The sequence below is a fragment of the Meleagris gallopavo genome, chromosome 8 (assembly GCF_905368555.1).
Source record: "Meleagris gallopavo chromosome 8, MGAL_WU_HG_1.1, whole genome shotgun sequence".
NCBI lineage: Eukaryota > Metazoa > Chordata > Aves > Galliformes > Phasianidae > Meleagris > Meleagris gallopavo.
Window position 1 is genome coordinate 29,492,719 of NC_139411.1, and position 17,908 is coordinate 29,510,626.

Here is a 17,908-nt window from a genome sequence, read left to right on the forward strand (position 1 = left end):
CAGAGCATGGTCCTTGTGTGCAGCCTGTGCCAAGCGAGCCCTTCGGCTGAGTGCCTCCGTGACAAACAGACTTGTGCCTGCAGAATTGGTCCTTGTGGGATCTGGAACGTGGGGGGACAAAGCAGAGGGGAAATAAAAGCCATTGCGCAAGCAGCTCCAGGTCTGAGAAAGAAGTAACCAAGGCACCGACAACTTGTGTGGGTTTAGTATGTCTGTTTGCAGTGTGATGTTATGTGTTTAGAAGCTGGTTGTTTCCATAATAACAGCAACTGCCATATGGCAGCGAGGAGGGTGGTGAGAGGAACACTTAAGGAAACACAGTATGTTGTTTGACATGTGTGTGTGCTTCTAAAGGAATAGTGTCTCCAGCAAGTGCTGTAACTCCAAACAGGCGGAGAGATCTGCTGCTCTGGCCAAAAACGTCCACCTTGTTTGTTCTGGTGCAATCCCAGGTCATGATGGCAGCCCCTCTCAGATGTTTTCCTGCACAGTAAGGGACCTTGTGCTTCAGCAGAGGCTGGTTCTGGGTGCAAGGAGGACCCAGCACAGGGGAATAGCATTTAACAATGTTTATTTATGGAGAAATAAACTTCTGTAGAGGAACACAGTGTGAAACTGGAGTCAGCTAGATGCTGTGTACTCCAACTGCAGGTTACTGCTCTGAAAGTAAATAAAAATTTTGAAACCTTTAAAAATACATATTTTGCAATAAACATTTAGTAGAGAGCGAACTGTACATTTGCAGAGATTGGGAAATATTCATTACTTTAATGCATATCGGGAAGGAACCAGGAAGGTCACAAATTCCAGCTTCTTCTGTAATGCTCCTGCACTTTTCAGTGTATGACTCACATTTCAGGGACTTGACATTTCCCACAAACAAATACTGCCTGTCTGTGTGGTACCTTTGCAGAGTACATGCAATTCCACCATGGAAAAACGTGAAATTATTCATGAATAATAGCTGAATGGCCTTTGTGGTGCTTTTAAATACATCAGCCCTGTAAAACTGAGCCTGTCTTGTTTGAGATTTAAACCATTAATTACGTTTGTACTTGCAGATGTGAAACATGGTGGGGAGAAGGCATTTCTATTTGGGATCATCTTTCTGCACTCACTTGCTGTGTTTTAAACTCCTAGCCAACCCAAAAGGCAAAGCTCTTCTCATTTTCATGCTTCTCTTCTCTTTATTGCCTCCAGAGAGAGATTACTGCAGCATTTGTGAAAAGCAGCCGATTGGAAGGCTTCTCTTTCGGCAGTTCTGTGAAACCCGCCCGGAGCTGGAGTGTTGCATTCGATTCCTTGACTCGGTGGTAAGTCACTTCTTGTGGTATCTTGCAGTGCTTTGCAAACCCCATGCCTCAGCCACTAGCTGAGGAACCCTGCTGGCAGAGCAGGAGGAGTGAAACATTGCTCTGAAGGCGCGGTGATCTCTACCTGCCCTGGCAGAGATGTGTGTCATCAGAGTAGTGCTGTTGTGTAGCTCCTTTCTTGACATGCACAGTGCTCTGACTTCAGGAAATCATACTTTCTTGGGATGTGGGATTGTGTCTTCTGGACCTGAGCAAGCTGTTGGCAGGGGTGAACCTAGCAGCTCTCCAGCATTGTTGGAGGTAAAGGGGCAGTGCTGCACCCAGGTTTGGGACAAGCTTCAAGAGGCACGAGCCATCAGGAGGGGCGGGAGACAGGCAGCCCTCCCTGGTGCAGGCAGAGCCTCACTTAAGGCCACAGCACAAGCAGCAGGGCTGTTGTGAGTAATGTCTTTTGATATCATTGCAGTCGGCAGTGCTAGAAGGCAAAGGAAGAAACGGAAGATGATGAATGGACTGACAAGAGGGGATGAGGAGTGTGATAGTAATAATGCCTCACTCTTACCAAGCCTCTACATCAGTGGATTCCAGGGTGATTTACAAAGGACATCCTGATTGATATCTGTTTTTTTCAAATAGGAAAACAGGCACACAAGGTATAGAAATGACATTGATTGAGGTCACCAAGAAACGTGACGAGCCTGCTATAGAAACCCAGCACCATTTCCCACCCCAGTGAGCTCCCAGCTAACCCGGCCACCGAGCTGTGCCCCAGACTCCTGGGCAGACTTGATGTTCGTTCCCAATCTGGCAGCGTTTGGCTCTATGTAGTGCCAGGAGTAGCTGCTCACAGTTTAAAGATGCTCACTGGCTTCCTTGCTGGGAGCCTCCTGAAGGGCAGGGCATAGATGAGCCAAAAGGCTGCATCCCACCACGCAGGCAGATGAGCTGCCAGTTGTCATCATGAAGTGCCTTTGCTCTCTAGCTGGTACTAGCTAGAGAAAAGCTGGTCAAAAACAAAGCAATGCATACCAACAGGAATATATATACATATATATTTTTTATTTTTTATTTTTTATTTTTTATTTTTTATTTCTGCTGTGGCTAAGCTATTTTGAAGTAGAAGCAGATGTGAAGGTTACACTGTTGTAAAGGTAAGAGTTTGGGAGGGGAAATTTCTCAGTTTTTATTAGTACCACAGCTACTACAACAAATCTGCATTGCAGAAAGTTTTGAGTAAAATCATATCATAATCAATTTTAGTTGGCATATTTGGTACCACCCCAATTCATAAAACCATCTTTGAACTTTTGTAAACTTTTTTACTTGATTAACATAATTTAAAACATCCTAATGCTCTTGCTGTATATTTTTATTAGACTCGTTTGCAGTTTGATTTCAGCACTTAGACTGCTGAAATGTAGCAGAGTGTTATAAAACTGACCTTTTCTTTAGATGGCTTACAGCAGGATTCAGTTCAAAGTGTTACTTGCAGTAGACACTAGGTCTCTATGCTACCAGAATAACAAAGGATAGAGCAACACACCTTCTGCAGTAGGTTAAAAACACCCCACTTAGTGCTTAACAGAGTATAGAATTACCTAGCAATGAGTGACAGAAAACTGTACTCAATCAGCTTCACAGGTAAACCAAAGGAGTTCATTTTCCCAAATGCACATATCTTGATATATTGCAGCACTGTGCTTTTTGACTGATAGATGTGAGGGGTGTGATAGAAAACTCACAGTGAAGACAATACTTGCATGGATGGAAACTAATAGTCCTTCTCAGAGAATACATCCAACATCACTTTGTTAGGGATTTCCTCACTTCAGCATTAAGTGTGTTGTTTAAAAGTGCACTGTTTAAATGACAAACCAAAGAATTTACCCTCAGATTTTTGCAAGCTAAGAAGGGCAACCTTTAAATCAGCACAGCCATGGAAAGGTTTCTCTATGAGGTTTTGAATGATTATAGTTTGCACCTTATCTTCCTAGTGCTGGTCATGAGTTTCCTCAGTGGGAAGGCTTAGCTCTCAAGGGTCATGAAACAGCTTCTGCTGACAGCTGATCTGTGCAGGTATGTTCAAGGCAAGCACAAAAGCAGGAGGATGCTTCAGGTACCATAGATGTGCTTATTGCACCCAACCAGCATCTTCTAGTGAGGTGCCTGCCATCATGAAGCACTGATTTTATGAACAAAATGTTGAGATGTGTGAAGGTCTGAATATTTGTTCTTCTTTTTAAAGCAGTCTCCTTTGTCGATTTCAAATTCCAAACAAGTTTGCTCCCAGCCTGTGAAAATCCCTGCATTATCCAACATTAAGGTCTAGCAGCACAGCCTGAATATTGAAATTCACCCAGTGGAGTCGCACTGTGTTGAGTGAGTAGTGGGATTCAGGCCAAGGCCCACATTAGGCAAAAAGTCCCATAATGAAGCCAGAAGTTTGACTTTAAAGCCCTATTCTGAGGCCACCAGGAACATGAAACTTTTTTGGAGGCCACCTGCTGTAACAAGCTCTGAGCAGAAAAAGCCAAAATTTGGCTAAATTACTTTTATAATGAGAGATGCAAAGCTTAGCTTTTTTGTAATATCAAATTAAAAATAATAATAGAGAAGTGTATTTAGTTGTCCATTGGAGGTTCAGAGAGCTTTTTGTAAATTGAGAAAGAAGAACCTATCTTTTACAGAAAGAAGGCGAAGCTAAAAGCACAGCTGGGTGACTTTACCAGGTCACTCAGTGGCTCATAATTGATCTCCCCCAATTTTTAATAGGTTTTTTTTTTTTTTTTTTTTTTTTTTTTTTTTTTTTTTTTTTTTTTTTGTGAACTCAGTTGTCTGCAAGGAAAGCAGAAACTGGGGCTTCTGGGAGGAAACCAGGTGAGTCAGGCACCCAGCAGCCTACCAGTAATCTCAATTTCCTTACTTAGGTGCAACCAAGTTTTGCAAGAACTCTCCCAACTCCTTTGCCTCCAAAGGCTGGTTAAATCAACCAGACCATGCAGACTTGAGTGCATATGGGAAAACATCTCTTCTCTGCTGGACATTTATTTCAGCTGTCAGTTGAAATAACTAACCTGGTCTGATGTAGTCTCCTGCAAATCTAATTTTAGCAGCATCTGTTTTTGTAATGTTTTGTTGTTGTTGTTTCCTATACTGTTAAGCAGTACTCAGGCTGGCTTTCTGAAGGAAAAAACCATTTGTATCATTGCATTCTGCATGTGTGTGGCTGTGTATCTATTAGTTCCCTCTAAAACTCATTAATACCATGGCCACTTTCAACTCGTAACTGAGATTAAAGTGCCCAGAACTGAAAGTTTCTTCATGTCTTCTGAGAACAGTTCCCCAGTTATTAGCCACAACCTATCAGTTGTAAAATAGGCTACAAAGATACATGATTGTAGGCAGTAGGTCCCAACATTAAAAGACGAAAGTGATAACGCTCCTGCTTCTGCTGTGGGGTCACTGTGAGTGACTGCAGTGGTCCTAGGCTACACAGTGAGGCAGTAAGGACAGAGAGCCATCTCTTACTGTGGATATTGTGCAAACAATTTCATGACTTCGAAAGATAAAATATCCAGTAAAAAGAACCAATGGTTTCAGCTTGTGCCTCTGAATATGTGTGATTACACACATCACACGCTTATTTGAGCACACAAACAACAAGATCTCCCATGAGTAGTTCACCAAACTCTTGTGTAGCCATTCAGATGAAGGAACTGCTCAAACAAACTATTATCATTACACGGAGCTGTTTTATGATTAAATCAGCTCTCCATAAGCCCTTAACAAAGAATTCACACACAGCTCCAAAGCACACTTTGCTGTGCTTACAAATATTTTAACAACGTCATAGAGCTTTCTAGCTGTTGAAAGACAGCCATTAAAATAAAGTGCTGGGGGATACATTTCCTGTGCTGAAAAGCACATCAGTGAGCAGCTAACCCGTTAGCAATGTACATTTCCTTCCCTGCCAGCCTGTGCCTACAGCACAAGGAGGTGGCATTGCAGCAGGGACCTTCTGCTGGTGTCCTCTCCTCAGAAGGGGTGCTGGCTCCTGATGTTTCCTTCTCTGATTTTGCTATGCTATTGTAATGAATACTTTACTGCAAGTCTCTTGAGTCACTTTCCTGTTTCATCTTCTCCCATTCATCATTTTTGAACTTCTTTCATTCTGAGCGGAGGATTTTTAACATTTTAACGTGGATCAGATTTAGACTAACTGGAGGGAGCTGGGAGCAGAGAATAGCTAATTCTGATCAAGGAGAACATAACCTGGAGTTATTTTCTCAGTAACCTATGTGCTGTTGTTTTTTGCACTGAAGTTAGATAAAAGTACATGAGGAGAAAAGTAGCCCCAGTGCCTCTCTGGGTTATTTCTGCTTGTGCTATCCAGGCACTGGGGCAGAGGCTGAGAGACACTATCACTTCGGGTGGAATTTTCAGCTGAATGCTTCACTACACATTACACTTATCTGGGGTAACAGGATGAACGAGCATCCATTTAGTGCCATTTGTAAAAAATGTGTCTCTCTGTTAGAAAGATTTCATTTGGTTGAGTCCCTTGCATGGTATATAAACCATCTGTGTATGTGTGTCTTAAAGCTGTTCAAGGCTTTTTCCATCAGAAATGCCAGTTTGTTGATATCAACAAACTCATTAACTCAAAATGTGTTTTTAAACAGTCAAAAGGGCTCTTTTTTGTCCTGTTCTTTAACATGAAAAATGTGGTTTCAAGTTAACTTTTCATGTGAAATGTGAGTTATTATGAATCCCAGCTGTTTGCTTTTTGCTTTCCATTTTTCAGTCACAGACTTTAAATCTCAGTAGAGGCAAGTGCAAGGATGATTGTTAGAGCACAGGAGCAATAACGGGGCAGAAATCAGAGATCAAGGTGGAGACAGCAGGCTCTGCAGCAGTTCGGAAGTTGAGGATAACAGAGGATGGTGCTGGTAATAAGTAAAGGTATAAAACTGGGACCAAAACACAAAACAGAAGATGAAATCTGCTGGTGCTCAGGATTTGGCTCTACTGCTCCTGACTTCTACTGAGAAACCTAAGCCTGCTCTTCTAGAAGCATCCTTCCAATGTTCATCTCCTGGCGGGTACAAGGGACTGACTCCTGCAGCTGTACCCTACCCAGCCAGGGAACTGGCAGATACCTGCTGTGAGTGACAGTCCACCTGGATCCAGAGTGATTCCTTAGGCTCTGTTTTTCATTTTGCACAGTTTTAGACCATACAGTTTTAGGAAGTCAAAGAATGTTAAGATGAAAGTAAAGACAATACGTCAGAATTAAGGTTGGTCACGTGAACCCCACTGGTCTTGGTGACTCAGCCAGTTTCATCCCAAGTGCTCTTTTTCACTCAATGCTTAATCTTGCCTGTTGGTTGCAGTCTCTATCCAGCCCTTTCTTGGTCATCCCTGAGGCCATGGCCTCATCACAAAGAAGGTTACCATCACATTTCCCCATCCCATCTCCTGTGGCTCATTCCAAGGATGACTGCTGCAGAAGGATAGGCACTTGGCACGCCCATGTGTATATTTAGCTATGGTTCCTTCTAGGGAAGTAGGAGCCGCCTGAATAACTACCTCCAAAACAGCAGCCAAAGGACAAGTTAGCAACAAACGGCAGTGAGCCCACATCCTCTTGCTATTTCGATGGAAGGATCCATGCCTGTCTACAGAGAGAGCCTTCCCTGCGGCTTGTCCCATGTAGTCAGGGTGATTTTAAATCCTCTCCTCATTTATGAGCAATGAATAGGGCCCTGTCTGACCTAACTAGGGCATGGAGAAGCTATTAGACTTCAGAGCAGGAGCCTTGAAACACATGTCTGGATTCATCAAAGGAATAATGGAAAATATTTTGTTTCACATGGATTTTAACTAATAATGTTATTTCTAGCAATTAGGCATTTGCAAATTTTAGCCATGCTTTTGAGTAATGTGAAAGAAAGGAATGAATCTTGTGATTTAAGCACAAGATTGAGAGTCAAGGATATTGGTATTTTTCCCAGGCATGCAACAGAGGGAACATGAGGAAGTGACTCTTTATGTGTGTAATTCTGCTTTCAGCCATAAATCTATGGCTGAAAGTGCACCACTGTCTTGTGTTGCTGAACGGCTCAAAAGTGGCACCGAGGGGAGAAATAATAATGAACTCAGAAACAAAATGAAGCAGGCTTACAGTACTTGAGCTTACATTTCTACTTGAGTGAAATCAACACTGTTCACAGTTATAGTTCCTTTTCACACCTTCACTTGTCTGTCACTTCCTACCTTCACCACCATCCCATAGCATTTTCTGAGAATGTTAAATGCAAGTATAAATAAATGTTCTTTTTATCCTTCCCAACTATCTTGAGATACTCTGTGTGTGTATTTGTGTGTGTGTTTAGTTCTGCATATGTTGAATCCTATCAGGAAGTGTATTTCAAAACACTGATCCAATTTCTGTAAAAATTCTTTCTTCAGCTCTGTCCTGATTTGCTTACTGTTTTATAGTTCTGATGGGACACTGAATTTTTGACAACCTTATGATGTATTTCAGGTGACAAAGGACGACTCTGAATCAGTTTTTATTTACTAGAAAATTAATATACTAGCAGGATCTGCTACTCCCAAGCAAACTATGTATTGTGATTTGTATCAGGTGTAGCTTTTCTGGAGTCTATATACTCACCACTGGATATAATGAAGAGAAAGCTAGCAACTTTGTGGAAAATTTACTTTTGTCTGGTGTAGAAAAATGCATTAGATATACCACTTGCATTCCTGACATAAATCCTTGTTGTTGTCAGAGTTGTATGGCCAAACAACATCTTCAAGAAAACATTCTGTCAAGATTACTGAATTACTTTCACCCATATCAGTAAGAGGACATAGCTATTATGGAACAGACCAAATGCATGAGATACTGCATCTAAATTTATTATCTGTTTGAGAAATTCACATTTCTCCACTTTTATAAGCTGAGATCTTGGCGTATATGTCTTAATATTTAACTTTGAAAGCACAATCGTTCTTTATTTCACCAATCCAGATCCAAAAGGAGGCACTAATACTTGCCAGGCACTTACCATGCATACATGAATATTTGATATTCCAAATCACCATCCTGCAGGTCTCAAGCTGATGTGATGACCAACGTTTGGCAAATAGAGACAGATCCATTAAGAAATCTGTTAGCCCAGCTTCTTTTGGCCTTTTCAGAAAAGTGTGGTAGAGTATTCAGAATCTGAAAGCAACTGACGGAGAAAGAAGCAGTTATTATCAGTCAATCTGTAAGTAGCATTGATTTGAGGACTCAGTAATTCTCCTAGTCACTTCCATGACAAGGCAGTGCCAAAGAGTTTTTTGTTTGGCAGTCTTCTGTGCAAAAAGTTTTGCTTAGGTAGATTTTTTTTTTCCTTAAAATACATTGCTTTGGTTTTCTTCTAGATGAAAAACTCCTAGTCTGTGTATGGACCTAACCACAGACTTTAAGGGGCAAAGTAAGATGTAACTCTGATCTTTTAAGAAACTGTTCCTTATGTTACCCTTGTCACTGCTTTATGCTGTAGCAAGGAATTGTGGAGAAGACTGCTGTTAAGATGCTGTAAACATTTGAGATTATCCATGCTTATAGGGCTGAAACAACCTATATTTAGATAGCATATAAAAGGACAGGAAAATAGATGAAATATGTCTTTTCAAACCCTTGTAATAAGTTTTCTGAGTACATAATAGGTTCATCCCTAAAATGGCCACTAAAAGAGAAGCACTGCTCTTGTGGATTTCAGCTTTCAGTGCATTTGTCATCAGCAGTACAGATTTGTCTGGGTTTTTTGCAGTCCCTGTCATTTCCCAAACCAAATCAGATCTAAAATCAGTCAATCTAAACCGTTCAAGCAACCTGCTATGCACATGTTTAAGTACATAGCTTTAGACTTAAGCTACAATAGCTAAATCAGCACTGGCCAGATAGGTGGGTAGTAGCATTATTACTACACTGTGGTTTTCATGTCATTCCTGGGTCTGCTTAGATTGGGTATCCATTGCAGCCTTCCTTCCTTCAGATTTATTGTATCACAGTCAGAGCAGTACATACATCTTTGAGTGGGCAGTAGTTCTGAAGTTTGTACTTCTATGTGTTTGCCAGTTCAGTCTGATTTACTTTCTTTTTTTTTAACTTCCTCCTCATTTATCATCTCAAACAGCTTGTATTGGACCAGGTTACTTAATTGGTTTGGCAGGATTATCTGGGATCCTTTTTCTAATACAAGAAGTCATGAAAACTGCTAGGCTGACTTTTTTTTCCTGGAAAATCTTTTGATCCTAAGGCTAAATCTTTGTACCTTGGGCAGTGCCAAGTTGGAATGTCTCTAAGAATTTGTCATTATCATTTTGTAACTGGGACTCTATGCAGCATGTTTTTAATTTGAATGCCTTCTATGATTCCAAAACTTTTACTAAAGTGATTCATGTCTTCATAATGCACCAGTAATACTGTGTCTCCTCTCTTGTTTTATCTGCATCCTGAGAAATCAGCCAGGAAAATGGCTCTCTGATCTGCCTTCATGAAAGTCTGACTCCAGGATCACTAAAAGTGATGGGCAAGTCTTATGACACCGTAGAAGGGATGCTAGACCAAGGGAAGCATGTAAATAAATAGGGAAAACCCATTCTTCCAATCAGGCAGCCTACTGAAGGAGTTCACCTGGTGCTTGAAATACCAGTGTGGCAAGAATTAACCAAAAAATCGCTTTCTCTACTACTGAGAGAAAAAAAAATTACCTTTTGTATCCACTGTTTTCTTTAAGCAAAACCCAGGAAGTTACTGTCTCTGGTTACTTTCTGAGCACTGTCTTGGCAAGGCTGTAAAATATAAAGGAATTAAATTGTATTGGTGTTAATTAAGAGATATAATCTCAGAAAACAAATCACCAGGGTTTGTTCAAAATACTGTGGAAGATTTTTGGACAGTTTCTGTGTACAGGTTTTACTTCCATCAAAAAATTGTATTTATTCTCCAGATTCTTCAGACAGAATGTTCGGTTAAGACCACATCCAAAATGAAGTTATAATAGTGAAATACGAGTGCAAATATTGACAATTTCTTTATATCTGTTCCAGGCAGAGTATGAAATTGCTCCAGATGAAAAGCTGGGAGAGAAGGGAAAGGAAATCATGATGAAATACCTCACCCCAGAGGTAAGGAGCAGCCAAAGTGGTATTACTGAAAGAATGCTGCAAGGCACACCTTTGCTAAACAAGGTTGTTCTAGGCTTTCTAATATAATTTTAGAGCCCTACAATTTATCATGGCAATCCCCAGTGTATAAACCTGCAAGTCTTATACAAACATAAAGAAAATTGTATTTTAATCTGTAAATTGGCTTTTAAGGATGAAGTTGTGCTTACTAGAGGCTTAAGTCATCTGTGGATGAGAAGGGGCTTCTTTGTTCTCTTGTCCACATGCAAAGCTCTGCATCTGTGCTGTAGTGCAAGGCACCTTTGCAACTTTATCAACTGCTTATTTCCTATTCTGTTCAAATGTGTGGTGTTTCATATACTGCTGGGTAGGAAGCACCAGCAAAGATGGGTTTTGGTAACAGATGTTGTATGTTGGTACAAAAACTTACATTCCTACAAAAATTTGCCCCAAGGTAACCAAAAGCTTGCAAGATTGAAATTGTACAGTGTGTCTTGGAGCTGAGTGGTGACACCACCAGTTCTGGTTTCCACTGCTATCAGCTCCTGACTGTTGCACCCCTGGGCTGTCCGAAGGAAAGGGGCTCGTGGTAGCAACCGTGTCCACAGGGTGGCACTCTGAACAGAAGTACAGATTGCTGCAGGGATACTGGACAGGCTGCACTGGGACTAACCCTTTTGAGCAGGAGGCTGGATCTTCTGCTGACCAGGTTTAACCTTTGCTTTAAAGTTCACTAAACATCAGAAAGCAATAAACATCAAAATTCAACATATGAACAATCCTAGGATTTTTCCTAAGTTGCTTTCATAGGAGTAACCAAGACATACAACTGCTGCTTCATCTTTTTTACAAGAGAAATACATTTGACCTTCAGGAAAAAGAATTGCATTTTTGGCAGATATCTTTCTAAAGTGTCTAAATGGTACAGTATGTTTTGGAGGTGCAGGGGCAGAGCAGACCTTTTTTTTTTTTTTTTTTTTTTTCCAGTCAGTCATTTTTCCTACCATAAATTTCAGTGCATACTTTCAGTTATCTCAGACTGCATTTGGGGATCTGGTTTCATTTCCTGAGCCTGGCTAGCTTCATATGCAGCCATTTAGCACTGCCAGGGTGAGTTCCTGCTGCCCATTCATTAAGGGCATGAAGTTCCACTGTTTTCCATCCACTGAGGTGACTGTTTGTTCTTAAAATTCCTATCAACAGAGGAAAGAAGGACAAATACGTAAGGAAATTTTTTCCCACTGCTCTAGTCCTGATCTGGAAATGGAGAGGGGCATTTTGCTGGTATCAGGAATGGGGAAATAAGAGGAAAGTGCTTTTTAGTTCCAGCTAAGTGCCATTCCTTAGTTCCAGATGCCACTCTTCACTGATGTCCCGTTCGCACTCTGCCTTATCTGTTACTTTACTTGCAGCCCCATGGTGCCGCAGAAGCACATGGAATAGTTTAGTGAGGTCAGTAAGGACCAAGCTGAGAGCAGTTTTGTCTTCATCAAGAAAAAATAGTGTTGCAGGAAGGCAAATTACTGTGATTCCAGAGCTAGAGTTTCCCTTCTCTGCAATGCTGTACACTTTGTATTTGATTTGCATACCTGATTTCTCAGTGTGAAAAATGGATGTGGTCTGTTCTGAAACTTACGATGTCTTTGAATTATGTTAAGGTCTTAGGGCAGAAGGAAACACAAGGCTATGTGCCTTCTTGTAAACTACAACTGTGCTGGTTAAGATTTAATGTCAGCATTGGTCTCACTACGCTTTTTTTCTTAAAAAGTTCTTCCTAGAGAAGTGTTTAAGCCATTCTACAGGTAGTAGAGAACACTTCCTAGAGGTAATATTGGCTGTGCCATAACAATGAGCTGATAATTTTTCTAACATAGGTCCCACAATAAATACTTAAAAACATCTTGAGCAAGGTCTGGATTTCTTTCTTTTCACTGTGGATACTTACCTAAGATACTCACATTAGGAGCTGAGGTGGCCTACTCTCTCTTCTAGCATAGAAAGAAAGTAGGAATCTCCAAAGGATGGACTTTAAACCATTAAAGGTAAGTGATTCAGAATCAGGTTAGATGCATGCAGAGGCTAATCTGGACCCAAATGTCCTAATGGAATATGGTCCTGGCCAGCAAAGAAACCCTCTTTTCATTAGGTGCTGCACTGCTGCATTTCTCCATTTAGCTGTCAGTGCCTCGAAAGATACAAAGAGCCACTGATTCCAAAGCCTTCTGCTTTCAGAGCAGAACGTTTCTTTCAAATAGGTGTGTGTCTGTACTTCAAAGAACCTTATTGTCTTGACATAAAAATAGTGTGACATACAGCTTGACTGATAGAATAAAATTATAGGTTTGGCCCTTGGACAGATAATTCAGTCTTATAATGTAAATAGTATTTTTCCCAGAGTGCAAGATCAGAAATAAAATCAAAATAAAAAGTAGACTTCATGCTCTTTAATATTTATAAATGATTTTTAGCTCTTGGGTTTTTAAATGTCATGCATATTTAACATACAATGTGTCAGTATATCCTCATTCCAAAATGCATTCATTTGCATAGGGAGCAGGCACTTTATTTAATAAAACATATAATACTTGTACAGCAGAAAGGAAAGGAAAACATTTCCCCAGATGAACAGACATCACATCAGTGCTTACAACCTCATGTGACTCACAGTCACTGTGAGATGTTACTACGCTGTGCCACAGTTAGCAAACTTGGGTGTGTGGGAGCAGTGAATGCCTGCATAGAGAGCTCTAGTGAGAGCATTCAGCATCAGCCCTGAGGCAACTAAAGGAGCTCAGAGCTCATCCAGAGAGCTGAGGGGCAGACGCCGTTTCAGATAATCACAATTCAGGCTCTCTGCAGCTTTAACATCCTGAACAGCCCCTGAGCACTCACTGAGGCAGCGGAGAAGACATCTAACAGCCTTTTGTTGCAGCTGAGGCCAAGGATGGCATGTGTGGGTAACGCTTCCATGGTTCCCTGGCTTACAGGCAACAGCAATGACAAATTCTGAGCATGGCCTAGCACCTGAAAGGGAAAATGGGTAGTTTAAGCCTCTAGGAGAAATGGCACATAGGAACTCTGGTTCTCACCTGGGAAAAGAGAAAGTAAATCCCTACTTCTTCCATAGGAGGACATCAATGCGCCCTCTCTCTTGCCAAAAATATGTTGAAACGCCCATATCCAGCAGGCCCTTCTGAAATATTTGATGGGAGGGAAATGTAAGAGCTCCGTGTGATTGTCACACTCATAATGCCAAAACAGAAGCTTTTCCATGGCTTCCTGAGCAGCTTGACCTGAATGGTGAGCAGGAGACAGAAAACCCATGGAAGAGGTGGGTGAAGATACCAGCCGTCTAGACACATGCTCTGAAGAAGCATTGACTTATTTCTCCCAGGAGGTCCCACTTTGAGCTGGCCACTCCTCAAGGTCCTGTGGGGATAAGCTCTGGTGAGAGGGCCTCATCAACAGGAGTCTGTCCCACAAGGTGTGTGCCACTTCCATCCCTTGATCTGAGGGGACACTCCTCTACTGACCATCTTTACTCACAGGAGCAGCACAGTGGTCACCACAACATCGAGGTTTCTTGACTGGAGTCCTGCTTCTTCAAAAGAAGCTTTAACAGTTTCCATGAAAAAGGCACTTAAAGCTGCCTTTTTGACTTAATAAGCCTGTAGGGCAAAACTCCAACCCACAGGAAGTCTAAAATTTCTGAGGTTGTGAAATATAATGGTAAAACTGCTAAAATGAATTGGTCACAAATATTTATTTCCTGGCTTTTCCTAATCTCAACAGTTGAGTGGGAATGTTTCAGATTTAGGTTCCAGTTCTGTCTGCAAATAGAAAACTCTTAGTGCTTCGTGGAACAGTTCAGTTTAACTGAACCGAGCATGTCTTCATCACCAGACTTCTGGTACTGCAAGAGCGAAGGGATGTGTTTATCTCTGTACTGCTCTCAGATTAGAGTTGTGCATCTGACTGCAACATTTTTTGCCTTCCTTTTTGAAAGCCTTACTCCTCTAAATCAGTAGCCCATTATTTTCTTTTTCACTGCAAAGCTACCACCTTGAGATACCTTAAGAGACACTATATAAAACTAAATTGATTTGAAATGGCTATTAAGACATGTTTCCATATGTCATTGTAGTTTATATTTGGACCCAGTTGTGTACTAAAAATGTTACTGAATAGGATGTCTGATGTGTATTGTTATCCTCATTAATACACTTCACAGAATATGAAGAACAGCAACAGTTAGTTTTCTTATCTGAATTCCTGTTCCGTTGCCTTTCCTCCAGGAAACACACAGAATAAAGGACACATTTTCAGTATCTTTCTTTGCTGCAAGAGGTTAGCTGTATGCAGCAGTAGCCTCCTTACTCCAGCCTACAGAGAGCAATGGATATTTTGCTGAATGGAAATACGTCTTTGTTTATATGAACAATTATGGGATAAGGAAGGGAGGAAAAAGTCCTATGAAAGGGAAACTGGCTGATCAGCAGTGCCTGGCCTTCCACTTGTCCGCTGGCTAAAAAGTGCTCTTCTATCAGTTCTTTCTGCAGAAGAAAATACTTATGTAAGATGGGTGAGATGAAATTTAAATGATTTATGAGCCTTTCTACTGGGAAAAGTCATGCAGCTGAGTCCAGGCTCACACTCACAAGCACCCATTCTTAGCTCTCCACACTGCCACAGCGTTTTCTTTTTGCACACCATTGCTTTAATCTTGATGGCAAGCATTTTTTCCTTCGTGTTGTTTTCTCCTTGACATTTCTTCCCTTCCTATTTTCACCATGAAAATAAATGCAAACTTTGGCACTTGTGCTTCTGAGTGAGTCATCTTCTCTGATCACTAAAGACTTCCACCTCCCGTAAGAAAAGTTTCATGCATCACTTCTTAATGGTTCTGGCTGAATCCCATTTGTGGAAGGGCAGGTCATACCAGGAATTGGATTCCAGTGTTGAGATCTCTTCCTCTAACTGTTTAGTTTTACTAAATGTCTTCTAGGAAGATTTTATAATTAGTTTTTGGAGTAGACAAAATAAAAGCTGAATGTCACTGTAAGTGAAACTCAGAGGGGGAAAAAAGCCCACAGCAACCATTAGGCTACTGTATAGCAAACTGCATAGTAAAACATGAGATGAGGCTTTGCATTTGCAAAAGGGAGCCTTCTGGGTCTCTTTTCTACATTGTTACATTTCTGGTACAAATTCAGCTTATATCACTTATATCCAGAAAGTCATCTCTGTTCCTTTGTAAGCTTGTTATCTTGGTGACAAAAGATCAACACAGTATTGCTTTTCACTGGCTACTGTGGATGGTCCCTTAAGGCTTGGTCCAAGAGCTATCTTCTGAGCTAGTTTTCAAGTTTTTCTAAACTGTATGCATTTCATTAAGGACCCAATTGAAATAAGAAATGAATGAAGTGCCTGTCTGAACACAATGTGTTACTTGGACTTAGGGTAGGTTAGAATTATTTACTTGCTCAAAATGCTATTCACTGTGTCCTTTGGGTTCCCATTAGTAGACTTTGCACGATGCTAAATACTTAAATAGGAATCCTGGCCTTACTTGAGCCAAGGAGAGTTTTGCCATTTAATTAATTGCCCTGGGACTTTACGCTGTGACTCAATGGAGTTCTCATCTCCCTGTTCTATTGACTTCGCTACTCTGTAGGCACCATTTTAGCCAGAGATTATAGCATTAGTTAGCTATCTGAAAAGCAGATAGCATAATCAATGCATAATCCAGTCTCCAGGTAAATCAATATATAATTCTTGTTATTGTTCCAGAGATAACACAATCAATATGTGTGCTGATCACTACATCTTAGTCCGGAAAAGTATTCTTCTCAGCTCATCTTTCTGAAGTTTGATTTTGGGAAAATATTTGAGCAGCAGTATATATATATACCTTGTTACTCAAATTAATGCTTTCTAATCGGAACATATTTTAATAAGCATTCTTCTGCCACTGCAGCCAGGCAGTAATATATGGCATCAAAGGAATCTCGAAAATCAGTGTTGCCTTGATGAGCAGTTTCTTTGCTGTGGTCTCAGACTAAAATCCTTTTTCTCATGGTTTGCTCAAGTCCTATTTCCTCATCCTTTACCCACTGTTTATAATACAAATGTTAGTTAACTAAACACTTACTGAGCATTTCTGTCTCCTGCAATGAAGCCAAACTGCACAAGAGCCTACAGAAATAACATGGAGTCTATCTCGATGGTGTTGTCCCACAATAGGTCCTTGGTCAGTCTTCTGTGCCCTGTCCTTTTAGTTTAAGGAAAGCTGCGTTTGCACTGTACTTGCTCGCATTGGTTGAAGGCTGTTAACCATATTAGTTTTACTCTAGGTAGTGTTATTATTTGAAGTTTTGCTTTTCCTTTCTTGTCATTCTTGGGAGGTTACACTCCCAAGTTTACAACTTTCATGCAGAGGAGATGCTTCATAACTGTCGTTTGTGGTCAGGAAAACCATTGGGATGACTTGCTCAGAGGGCAAAAGCCTTCTAGCTGCCCTGTGTTTGCTGGAAGTGCTCTGACTTGACCCTTTGGAAAATGGAAACTTACTTCAGCAAATTCATGTCAACCACACATGTAAACCTGGCTCACAGCTGTCTGCTAAGGGAAGGCAAGCCCCCCAGGCTGCTGTGACTCCTCTTGGAGACTAGCCAGAGTATTTGAAAAGGCTGAGTACGCTGAGCAAATAAAGTGCAGACTGCTCAAGATTATCTGAGAACTGGAAAGATGTACTTGTCTGCCCTTGGCTAACAAATATGCTCATTAACATAGAATCAGAGAATGGCTTAGGTTGGAAGGGACCTTAAAGATCATCCAGTTCCAACCCCCTGCCATGGGCTGGTTGACCCCCACCAGATCAGGCTGCTCAGGGCCTCATCCAGCCTGGCCTTGAATACCTCCAGGGATGGGGCACCCACAACCATTCTGGGCAGCCTGTGCCAGTGTCTCACCACCCTCTGAGTGAAGAATTTCTTCCTAACGTCTAACCTAAGTCTCCCCTCTTTTAGTGTAAATCCATTTCTCCTTGTCCTATCACTATCCTATAAAAAGTTGGTCTCCCTCCTGCTTGTAAGGTCCCTTCAAGTATTGGAAGTCCACAGTGAGGTCTCTCCAAAGCCTTCTCTTCTCCAAGCCATATAAGCCTGGCTCTCTCAGCCTTTCTTCGTAGGAGTGGTGCTCCAGCCCTCTGATCATCTTCATGGCCCTCCTCTCAGCCCTCTCCATCAGCTCCATATCTTTCTTGTGCTGCGGGCTGCAGGCCTGGATGCAGTACTCCAGATTGTGCCCCACGAGGGCACAGTAGAGGGGCACAACAACCTTCCTCTTCCTGCTGGCCACCCCTCTTTTGATGCAGTCCAGGATACCGTTGGCCTTTCGAAGAGTTA

At 41.4% G+C, this 17,908-nt stretch overlaps 1 protein-coding gene across 4 annotated transcripts in view; it reads left to right on the plus strand.

Moving 5' to 3' along the window:
* Positions 1-17,908, plus strand: part of GRK5 (G protein-coupled receptor kinase 5) — a 165,048-nt gene that overhangs the window by 101,722 nt on the left and 45,418 nt on the right. For all 4 annotated transcript variants that reach the window (XR_014884649.1, XR_014884650.1, XR_014884651.1 and 1 more), the window contains exons 3-4: positions 1,201-1,313; positions 10,425-10,502. Coding sequence is in view for 1 of the 4 variants with exons in the window: in XM_085229278.1 (XP_085085404.1) it covers positions 1,201-1,313; positions 10,425-10,502 (191 nt within the window). In the remaining 3 variants the exon portion in view is untranslated. The remainder of the gene's footprint in view (positions 1-1,200; positions 1,314-10,424; positions 10,503-17,908) is intronic.